This window comes from Gossypium arboreum, chromosome 5 (assembly GCF_025698485.1).
Source record: "Gossypium arboreum isolate Shixiya-1 chromosome 5, ASM2569848v2, whole genome shotgun sequence".
NCBI classification, from domain to species: Eukaryota; Viridiplantae; Streptophyta; class Magnoliopsida; order Malvales; family Malvaceae; genus Gossypium; species Gossypium arboreum.
In genome coordinates, this window is record NC_069074.1 from 22,515,738 (window position 1) to 22,528,128 (window position 12,391).

General features: G+C 32.2%; 1 protein-coding gene across 1 annotated transcript; it reads left to right on the forward strand.

The window, feature by feature from the left end:
- The first annotated feature begins 1,014 nt into the window (after positions 1-1,014).
- LOC108452532 (aldehyde dehydrogenase family 3 member H1-like) lies at positions 1,015-6,829 on the forward strand. Its single transcript, XM_017750332.2, has 10 exons — positions 1,015-1,490; positions 3,131-3,199; positions 3,289-3,385; positions 3,477-3,683; positions 4,830-4,945; positions 5,023-5,127; positions 5,215-5,387; positions 5,485-5,575; positions 6,088-6,240; positions 6,363-6,829. The coding sequence occupies exons 1-10, from the start codon at positions 1,260-1,262 to the stop codon at positions 6,600-6,602; spliced, it is 1,482 nt and encodes a 493-aa protein (XP_017605821.2). The 5' UTR covers positions 1,015-1,259; the 3' UTR covers positions 6,603-6,829.
- The last annotated feature ends 5,562 nt before the right edge of the window (positions 6,830-12,391 follow it).

The following is a 12,391-nucleotide window of genomic DNA, read 5'->3' on the forward strand; positions in this document are numbered from 1 at the left end:
ATAAATTTAGTATTTAATATTATATTTTTTGTCAAATTGGCTCTTATTCTATTTTTGAGTTAAATTGCATTTTCATCCTTCTAAAATGAGTTAAATTTAATCATTAACTTTTAAAAATAATCGAATTGTTGCTTTTAATGAAAATATTATATTTTAATGACAATTCATGTGTACTTCATGTTAATTCTTTTTGAATTTTTACGTGCTTTATATGTATGTATGTGTGAATTTTAAATTTTTAAATATTTTTATAAATTTTAAATTATTTATTGACATGACAAATAAGATAAATAATATCATGTCAATATGAATACACGTGGATTGCCATACAAATTGTCACGTCAATATCATTAAAAATAATAAAAATAGTAACATTGAAGGTTAAAAAAAGGGTTAATTTGATAAAAATGTAAATATTGAGAGTTAATTTTTTTATTATACCAAAAAACTAGGGTAAACTACTTAGATAGTCAACCAAGTTTTAGTGCATTCCTGTTTTGATCATCAGATTTTTTTGGTTAATTTAGTCGTTCATGTTAGATCAATTTAAATATAGCCACTCCACTATCAAAACAACTTTGATCATTAGACGGAATGCCGCATGACTTTATTTTGATTGATATAATAACAAAGTTAACATTTAAGACCAAATTGAAAAATGAGTAAAACATTTCAAACTAAATTTATTATTATATTGCTAATGTTGAGAATAGTTTATTAAATCAAAATAATATTTTAAAATAAAATATCGAGATTTCTTGAAAATGTTTATATATACATAACACACTTAATCACTCTTTTAAAAAAATTATTACTCTTTTAAATTTTATGTTGATGTTAAAAGTGTATATAAATTAAAATTTTATTTTAATATTAAACTCACAGCCTTATGAGTAAAAATACTAAGATATAACTATAAAAATAATTAAAGGACTTGTTTAAATAAAATGCAATAGTTTGAGTGCTCTTTTAGTATATAAGCGTTATTTAAGGAACTGTGATTTGATTGTTGTTACTCGATAATTAAGAAAAAAAAACCTCCAAATCATTTCAATGAGAGAGCAGTTGGTATTCAAATGTCTATAAAATTATCTTGTGATAACTTCAATATTTATTATAAATGATAGAGTGATGCACGGCATTCATTTTTAACGACTCCATCGTTCTGTGGAAGAAAAGAGAGGCATATACTGTAACTTCAAGTTTCGAAGTTCGGATCCTATTCGATTGATTATTCTGTTTTTCGGAGTTGATTTTGGATGTTAATGGAGAACAAAGCGGAAAACAAGGCGGTTTTCGATGCGGAGTCAGCGAATGAGGTGGTGAAGGAGTTGAGAGATAGCTTCGTAACCGGAAAAACTAAAAGCTACCGATGGAGAGTGACTCAGTTGAAAGCAATGTTGAAGATGTTGGATGAGAACGAGCCGCAAATCGTCGCCGCTCTTCGTGATGATCTTTCCAAGCCGGAATTCGAATCCTCCCTCTACGAGGTCAAAGCTTTTTTTATTCATTTTCTCTGATTTTATTATTATTCTTTTATGAATTTGTTTTGGTTTCGATATCGGATTAGATTTTAGTTTAATTATAATTTGAAATGGATTGAGCAGTGAAACTTAGTATGTTATTTCATGAACTGAATCATTATTGATAGTATTAGTAAAGATTAAGGAGCCAATAGGCCGTTATAAGTCTCTGCTGTATTATTCTTTATTTGCACCCAATTTGTAACAAAAATAAAAATAAAAAATTCCCTGTGCACTTAATTATTAAAGTAGTTTTTAATTTTAAATTTCTAATGAATTTTCGCATTTATAATCGAGCACTCCAGATCAGAATGTTCATTAAACATTTGATGCTTCTTATATGGTGATGGTAAAAAACTTCAACTACTTCTTTGTCTCCAAAGCTAAATTTATATTTATTTGTCTATTTTCATTATTTTTTCGTTTATTTTATTTCTAATCAAATACGGCAATATATTTATATCGTGTGTGAGACGTGCTTGTATGTCAAGCTTCAAGTGAGAATGAATAATAAAAAATTCATGAATAAAAAGGTTCCAAACTTTTCAGACTTCGAGTGGTCCATTTTTTTTCCTGGGTGCAAACCTTTAGAGGTGTTTAAATTGATAAATGATAGAAATCTGGGTGGACCCAAGTAGCATTTATTACATGCTAAGAATTTCATTTTTCATGAAAATGTTGGTCAATTTCAGCCTTTAGTAAAAAAAAAGCGATCTATACAATACTCGAAACTGTTAAAACTCAAGTAGTCTTGAATATTTGTTATTGTTTTATATTTTTTTGACTAATAATTGTTATAATACGATGATTGGAGTTTCGGCTTTTACATATAGTCAGCTGTGATATAATTATATTTGTGATTAATTAATGCGGGAATCATTGAATGATAGGGAATTTGACTCATAATATAAACTTTGATTATTGCAATTCTCAAGAAAACTTAAGGATTTCTTTTTCAACAATTATCATCTACTTCTAATCATAGTTATTTGCTACATGTTTGTGAGCAAAAGTATCTTAGCATATGCTTAAATTATTTATTTCTAGTCTCCGTTTTACTTGTGGAGGCTGATGTGTTTACTTTAAGCTAGTTAGATGCATCATTCAAGTTAACCTTTTGTGTTTTAAGTTGATTAGATTTAATGGTTAGTAAAGCTGAACTATAAGCAAATTCTATTTTAGGTTTTATAAGTGGTTGTTCTTTTGGTGGTGGTGTCAATTTTTGCTGAAGATAAAGAGCTTTAAAGAACCTTTAATTAGTTATTGTTAGGCTCTCTAACTTGGGGAAGATAATGTACTGGATGACTATTGTTCCAGAGCAACTGATTTTTTATCAATCGGAAAATTTTTTTTGGAGCCTTGTGAAATTTGGGTAACTCTTGATTCTTAATATCTTTGTTTTAAATTAACTTTCATACTAAACCTGATAGTTAAGCTCTAAATATTACATCACTTAGGAAACTAGAACTATGGAAAAGACAACAATGTTTGAGTTATTTATGTATAGCCTCTTGAATTTAGTGCGCGCTTTTATTTTCTATGGATGTCTCGCCTGAAATATTTTACTTTTTTGTCTACTTCTGATTGTTGACATGGTTTATCTGCAGATACAGATGGTAAACAATTCATGCAGATTGGCACTCAAGGAAATGAACCACTGGATGATGCCAGAAAAGGTAAAATTGTTGGATACCTCTATAGTGGGTGGAAGCTTTCTTTTTGATATTAAAAGAGTTTAATATGAACATCTTGCCCTTTGTTGCAGGCAAAAACTTCGTTGACTACATTTCCTTCCTCTGCTGAAATTGTATCTGAACCATTGGGTGTCGTGTTAGTAATCTCAGCATGGAATTATCCTTTTTGTATGTTAAACACTTGATGGATTTGCCCTTCTTATTTTGTATTCCGGAAACTTTGTCAAAATGATGACTTTATTTGTACCTCTTCTTTCAGTAGTGTCTCTTGATCCAGTTGTTGGAGCTATTTCAGCTGGTAATGCTATAGTCTTAAAGCCATCAGAAATGGCTCCAGCCTCATCATCATTGCTTGCAAAGCTGGTAGCGGATTATTTGGATAGCTCTTGCATTAAGGTTGTGGAAGGGGCTGTTCCTGAAACATCAGCACTATTGGAGCAAAAGTGGGACAAAATATTGTATACAGGTCCTTTGCTCATTTACAACCATTTACCTTCTCCTCTAACTGAATCTTTTATGTCTTAATTAAATATTCTTGGACAACTGCATTCTAGTTTCACATGTGATACGTGCAAAATGCTTCAAGAAGTCTGTGATAGAAGTGGCTTTTTGGATGCTGTAGGCTGTAGCTTTCTATTACTTTTTACGAAACAGTTGGAAAAAAGAAATGGATTTGAAGTACTATATGTTTGCTGTGTTGTTTTAAGGCTCTATCCATTCTGGGGAAGAGACAAATGGTGATAATTGATGATTTAACAGGGTTTCCCTTTTAGCATCTACTTTAGATGTTTGTTGTAGCTTCTATCTAGTTTGATCACTCCATAGATGTATCATGTATGGAGTGTTAGATGTAAAATCAAGTATTCTTCATTTTTGGGCAGTGTACAACTCATATTTCTTTTGTAAATAGCTTATCTTATAAATACTTTGTAGATTCTCTCGGCAGCCTTTCCTCTCTCTAAGATTTTTGTTTATTTGTGGTTATAATTCTGCACTGGCTGCCCAGCCAAACATACTGCAACTTTCATCCTTTATCTGGTTTGAGACCTCATAACTATGAAGTGCAAAACATTAGGGCTTAACGAGACTTTTCACTGAAATCCCACTGCAAATTGAACCTTTTCTCACCCTTGGGAGTTGATTAGATAGACACAAAAAAGTGTTTAATAGGGACATAAAAGACAGTTTTGCATGGTCCTTTGGCTAACAGAGGCTATTGTGTTCCCTAAGGGTGATTAGGGTTAGTTGCAGCACTTGAACTGGCCAAGAGTTTATTGGAAATTGAAAGTATTGCTGGCTTAATAGTTCTAAAAAAATTCTTACTTCGGGACCTTGAAAGAACTGAACAGAGTTTTGAGAGATTTCTTTTGGGGTTTACATTGGCATATTTGTTTGGTTCCCTGCTAATTTGTTGTTTTTTGGATCCTCTTTTCTGACATAAGATGTACCTAAGTCTTAAATTGATTTTTCAACAAGATGACCACATCCCAAATTTTTGGTGCTCTCCCAGAAGTTCTAATTTTCACCTTATGGTTATTAGTTGCTGCTTTAGACATTGTTGTATCATTCTGATAAAAAAGTATTCCGAATCAAAACATCCTTGAATTTTTAGGCAATGGAAGAGTTGCTCGCATTGTGATGGCAGCAGCTGCAAAGCACCTAACACCAGTTGTTTTGGAGCTCGGAGGAAAGTCACCTGTTATTGTTGTTTCAGACATTAACTTAAAGGTCAGGATAGTGTTTATTTTTCGATCATGTCTGCTTTCTTTGTCACTTAGATACTGACATATTTTTGTGTACTTTAGGTTGCAACTAGGCGGATCATTGCGGGGAAGTGGGGCTGTAATAATGGACAAGCATGTGTTTCTCCTGATTACATTATTACAACAAAAGATTACGCTACGAAGTTGGTAAGAATGCTTGTCTATGTTTAACATTTGTAAATTCTTAATCCTTTTCTTTCCAATCATTCTTCTCAAGTGGTTTTTATCCTGCAGGTTGACTCTTTCAAATGTGAACTGGAGCGATTTTATGGAAAGGACCCGTTGGAGTCGAAAGACTTGTCTCGCATAGTGAATTCTAACCACTTTGATCGCTTGTCAAAGCTCATGGATGAGGAGAAAGTTTCTAGTAAGATCGTCCATGGCGGTCAGAGAAATGAAAAAAACCTGTCAGTTCTAACCTGGCTCTTTCATTTCTTCTCTAGCACACTTGGCATCATATGCTGTCAATAGTTGTTGATACGTGCTTCTTTCTTCCAATGGCAGGCAGATTGCTCCCACGATCTTGCTTGATGTCCCAGTAAATTCTCTCATCATGAAAGAAGAGATATTTGGCCCATTGCTTCCGATTATCACGGTATGAACTAAAGGGTCCATTGCACCAAAATGTTTTGCTTATTTATTTATTTATTTTTAATTTTTATAGCTTTTGTTGATTCCATAAGTAGCACTGCCCTTGAAAAGCCTGGGAGTCTTACGTCTTTTCCTTTTATTGTTCGAGCAAAAAGAAATAAAGCTCCATTTACATATGAACATAGAGATCTCCTTAAGGATATAACCTAGATTTGGGTTTGAGTGTCGGTTATGAATATATATTTAGTAGGGATATATTCATTTTTAAAAAAAGTTTTCCTGTGGGATTTGAAGGGTCATATCCCATATTAGTGTCCGAACAAAATGTAGAGTTGGAGCTAAGATATATCAGCTTAGTTTATGAAATTTCTGCAAGGAAAATGGCCTGACAGAAACAAACACCAATCATTTATGGTATCGAGGAAATTTAAATGGATAATTAGAACAGTGCTCGTCATTTATAAAGATTAGATGCGGAACATTCATCATGATTTTTTTGTGATTGGTTTATAAAAGGTGGACAAAGTGGAACAGAGTTTTGATTTGATACATTCTTCTGGGGGAAAGCCACTAGCAGCGTATCTGTTTACGAATAACAAGAAACTAAAACGTAAGTTTGTTGAAACGGTCTCTGCAGGGGGTTTAGTCGTCAATGACACAGCTGTACATGTAAGTTTACTTTTAACTTATGGAATCTATGTAGACATGCATGCATTATTACAATTTACAATAAGGCTTAACTGCCTTCAGAATTCAAGTTTTTAAATTGACCGAATTGATTATGGGTTCAGCTTGCTATACACAGTTTACCATTCGGAGGAGTGGGGGAAAGCGGAATGGGTTCGTACCATGGGAAATTCTCCTTCGATGCATTTAGCCATAAGAAGGCAGTTCTTTATAGAGGTTTTGCAGGTGATGCATTTCTGAGATACCCACCATACACACCGGGGAAGCTAACATTGTTGCAGGCACTTCTCAGTGGTAGCATTGTTGGCATAATCCGTGCTTTGCTGGGATGGTTTTGGGCTTAAAGGGACAAACGGTTCGACTGTATTTTATTGCAAGCTCGGTTATCTAGTAAGGTAAATAATCTGGTTTTAATACATTGATTTCAGCTTGTTCTTTGGCATTAATTCGGGTTGACCAAGGTTTGTTGTACACAACACCGAGTAGTATACGCAAATGAGAACTCGAAATGTATGCAATTCTTGAAAGATACATTTGGTTTATGAAATATGAGATTATTTTTTTAATAAAATTATTAGAATGTAAATATTATTTAGATTATTTTTATTTATTTTTGACAGGAATATAAAATTTTATTGATTGATAGATAGAGTGTAAAATTATTAAATTATACTGAAATTAAGACAACAATAATATACAAAATATTAAAACTCATTTATAATATACAAAATATTAAGACAAATCTCATGAAATGGCTTGATGGTTTAAAGGTGTTCGTTGTCCTAGGTGTAGCTTTGGTTCAAATTACACTAATTGCGTTTGTTATTTGTGCTTTGCCTTATTATTGTAATTCATCAAAAATAATTAAAGTTATATAATCAGTGAAATGTAGTACAATAGACAAATGTTAAAATCATGGAGTATCATTTTTTAATAGTGGTTATGGAATTATAGTTTAGGTATCCAACTCAATTAAAAGGTATAATTTGAGGGTTTATTATTTAATTAAGCTTTTGTAATGTTCATATTTTGAGAATCCACCTCGTAAGTCCATGTCTAATGGATTAACACTTTTGATTAAGGAGAATCACTTTGTGAGTTGAAACACTTGCGAGTTTAAAATCTTGTAAATCCAAAATCTTTCAAATCCTAACTATTAGGACCGCATGCATGACACGATAGGATGTCTATTGTCCACATATTTAATTCCCCATACATGATAGTCTATATCAAAACTTGTCAAAGACAACTTATGATGAAAAGAAACCCATAGATCAATTAACTTGCAAAAAGTTTAAGACCAATATGTATATGACATATGGTATCTTGAGAATGTGCAAAGAGAAGCCTTTAAAAGTTTACTAGTATTAGGAAAAAGTATAAGATAGTGGTAGAGTAAATAGGGCTGTACGGCCCTAGCCTTCTTAAAATAGAAAATTTTTCATTTAAGTATTTTATAATTTATAAAATTTTAAATTAGTAATAGTAAAATTGTATTTTGGCCTTCCAAAAATTAAAACTTTGATTTAATCTTTTAAAAATTATAAATATATAAACTATTAAAATGGTAAAATTATATTTTACTATCGTAAAAATATATACTTTTTAAGAAAAGCATTTAAAAGTTCAAAAGCATTTCACGTATCCATAAGCTCTAAACATTTTCAGAACAAATTAAAACTATAAAACTATAGGTTGATCAAGATGGATCACTACTACACATCTTTCATGGCGTGATTCTATAATCCAGTTAAGAACGAATTCCTATATATAATATCATTACGATGAAATAAATATTTTTATATTAAATATTATCTATTTTAAAACCCAAAATACATCTCAAATTCTTACTTTATAATACATACCCAAATCCTTGACTAGTTAATATGAGATGATTTTCCACTTTAACTATACTTATAAAAGTATTTTCAATCGTGATGCATTTATCAAGTAACAAATATATGTATATATATTATACCATAATTTGGAATTGCTATATAAATCAATTCATGAAACTTACAATTAGATAATATTAGATACTAACTAAGATGCAAAAATTTACATCTTTGGTCAAGATAATAGAAGAAGAAAATGTTATCAAGTTGGCATCTGGAATTGGCACAACGGGCACAAGTGTCTGGTTTTCAACCACTTAAAAATCCAACCATCATGGAACACGTGTGCATGGCATCGAGGCAACGTCATCACCCTCCGAGAATTCATCGAGACAGATAGCACATTCTTTGTTCATTGAGCTCAAACCTTCACATAATCTCTTCCTCTTCTTCAAAGGCAGATGATCTTGTTCTTCATCATCACTCTATTTATACCTTCTCAAAGCTTGAACTGGAAAACATGTAGCAGGCTTGAAATTCAATGTGTCCTCATCATCACCGTCACCATCATCATCATCGTTGCCATTCAGCTCATTGACCTCATCATCAACATTATCAACCGGAACCTTGATGATTACTTCCACTTCGAAGGAAATGAGTTTAGGTGAAAAGTTAAGGGGGTTGTTATGAATCTGCCATGCATAAGACAAGATACTAGGCATGTTAAGGGTCTGAATGTAGTCTAGAGGTGCACCCGTTTTTTCTAACAAGGAGAGTAGGATGTTAGGACCGTCTTTGTTGGATAAAATGGTGTCCAGACGATATGTGATAGACTCATTGAAATTTCCTAACATTGTTCCCCTCTTAAGAGAATAAACGAAACGAATAACCACAACTATGTTGAAAGAGTCATATGGAATATCACTACAACGTTGTTGTACTTCAAGATTATTGGTTACTTCCCTCAGCTTGATGCGGTAAATGGAAGCCGCTGTTGCTACTATCTTGCAATCTCTTTAATTGTTGAAGGGTTTCTCATAATCGCAATTGATGTATGAGAGTGTAAATATAAATGATATAGGGTTAGGGGCTTAATTATTTTTATACGATCTTAATTTTTCCTATTTCTTCTACAATTCTACACCAATTAGATAAATTGCATGTTTACTTATTACATTATAATCCTACTCAAACTCTTATCCTTATTTATGGATAAGTTCTTAGTTAAAATTTTAAAATATAAACAAATATAGAAATGTTAAGGACTGTCGGATAGGATAAGATATGGCTGAATATTTGCATTATCGGATTTCCTTTATTTATTATTATCTATTTTAAATTAAAAATTCTTATCCAGCTTGAAATTAATAAATATTCGAATTGATTAAATATTTAAATTTAGTAAGTTAATTTTTGAAACTTAAATAAAAAAATGAATTGAAATTTGGGTACTCTAATTCATTATCCAAAGTCAATTTGAAATTTGAGATATGGATAGACTACGAGAAGTAGGTAACAAGCCCCCGACAATATTTGCTAGTAGCTCAAGTAACTCACCGCCAAAGTTTGGTACAATTAAGAACCTTTGTTTAGCTCAAAATTGGGGTTTCAAGAAATAAATAATTGATATAAGATATGAAATTACATTGTTTGTGTGCAGCTTTGATCTCCAAGTGCCATCACCACTTGTGAAGTGAACTGTAAAAAGCATAAAACATTCTGTAAAACTTTCACTCCAATCTCCGCACAATATATGTACAAGAAACTCCGAGTAGGAGGCCACTCGGATTCTTTCTTCTTCATGCAAAATCCCAAATCAAAACTGAAAACCTGTTGTTGAGGAAGCTTGAAACTTATCAAGACATTTTCATTTGGATTTGCCGATGAATATGTTCAAGAAACTCCACATTAGATGGCCCATTTGCATTCTTGTCTTCTACCGTGCAAGATACGAACACCATTCCTGAAAATGTAGTCATTGAATCATGAGAATGCCCTAATATATTTGCTTTTCTTTTCTTTCTTTCTTTTTTTCTAAAATAGAAATGATTATATATTGATGAAGCATTTGATGAGCCTCATCTCCACTACCAAATGCTCCATTGCCTTCTTAGTCTAGTTGCCAATTCAGATCATCATTTATATATTGTACAATTAATTTGACTTAAAATTAGGTCTCCTCTTTAATCCTCTCTTGATCCCTACACTCCTATCATTCTTGTCCTCTTATGATTCTTTGCCTTCTGAACTTTCTTAAACTGCAACAACTTTCTCTTCATATCAACAATTAATGAGATGAGTGCGAAGTTCTTGATATGTTAATAATTCATACTATATCCTTAATCTTATATCATGTTTTGATTATTATTTTTTAATATTGCCTAATACATAAGTTTTTTTTTTATTTTTTCTGATGATCAATGACTTAAAAGGAGTTCTTGTTGAACCAACTAAAACTTCAATGCAGAGTTTCTTGGTCCCTCAAAATTAGGTTTGTACAATTATCATGAAGACTTAACACCCTATTCAATTCAAAGCTAAAAAATTGGAGTATAACCTTTTTTATTAAAAAAAAATTGATTTTAGTCTTCAAAGTTTCACTAAAATTTTTAAGGAAGATTAATTCAACCTCAAATATCGTTTGAGATCTTAAAAATTGATACGAATAAAGTGTATTACCGAATCAGATGGAATTCATTGAGGCAATTCTTATTTTAATTGGTTTGAGTAGGAGTTGGATTAATCTTTATCATGTAACGTATTACAACGGTTTTTTATCAAATGCTACTCAATGGTAGTCTAGATGGTTCAAACTATCAATGGCTTGAGATAAGGAGATTCTATCGCTCTTTATTTGTTTGATCTTTGCCAAAATGTTCCATCTATGATGCTATCCAAAGTGGAAGAAGACAAATCAATCAAGGGCATAAAGATTGCAATGGGAACTGTTCCAATCAATCATTTGCTTTTTGCAGATGATTGCTTTCCCTTCTTCATAGCAAATGTCCATTCTTGTCGTGCAATTATAGCTCATGAATACTTTTTGCAACCTTTTAGGGCAGATGGTTAACTTTGATAGGCCATAAATATCTCTTAAGCCCTTCTACAAAATCGAATAAAAGACAATGGTTCAATGGTATTCTAAGAATTAGATGAGTTGATAGACCAAGTACTTTAGCCTTCTGAAAGAAGAATTAGCTAATGGCTTAGTGAGGATATCTGCAATTTGTTCTTGTGCTGGAACATGATTGACCTGGAGATCCACTTGCATCACCTTTTCACAGACAAAGTGAAAGTCTAACTCCACGTGTTTCATTTTGGCATAAAGAACCGAGTTAGCTGAAATTTGCACAGCGCGCATGTTATCAGACCAAATCACTGGTGTACCAACTAAGAAATTGACTTGGGAACTTATAAAAACAAAAAGGCTTTCTTTCAAGGGATTATGGATAAAATCCAGGGAAAGTTGGCCCACTGGAAAGCTAAATGTTTGTCACAAGGAGAAAGACCAACTCCATTCAAGGCACATTGACATCATCCCTCTGTATACGTTACCTTGCTTTAAAGCCCTACGATACATACGTGATAAAATTGATCAAACTGCCAAGGCATTCTGGTGGGGTCATGAAATAGGTGAGAAGAAACTTCACTAATGCAATTGAAAAACTCTGTGAAAACTTAAGCATGAGGAAGGTCTGGGTATAAGGATGTCAGGTTTGATCAATGAGACCCTGTTAGCTAAATAAGCATGAAGACTAATGATTGACGTCCAGAATATTGAAAGTGAAATATCATAATAATAATGGGTTTCAAAATGTGACAAAAAAAAAAGAAGTCTTGTGATTATTGATTATGGAAGGGTCTTTTGAAAGAAAGAGAGATGTATGTATGTTAGGAAAGGATATCTAAATTTGGAGTGGTAAAAATTGTGATATTGTCCTTGGTTCTCATGGACTTTAGGAATGTTGAAAACCCACAAATTCAGAGGCCAATTAAAGCTGTGGCCAAAAATAATGGCAGCCAATGGATGGTAAACTTATCAAATTTGAGCTATAGAACAACTTATATCATTTTTTATATTGAGTGGTGAAGACAAGATTATTCGGAAATATGATAATAATATTTTGTTTTTTTATTAATTAACCTATAATATCCTGTAAAGTGTTGTAGCTTGAAGTAGATGTGATCATATTAACATAGACAAGCTCAAAAGGAAGTTAACAACTGGACAACAAAGGCGACAATTATAGATATATCTTTTAGCCGGCCATAATGCTTTTCTTTTTCCTTATCTAGGG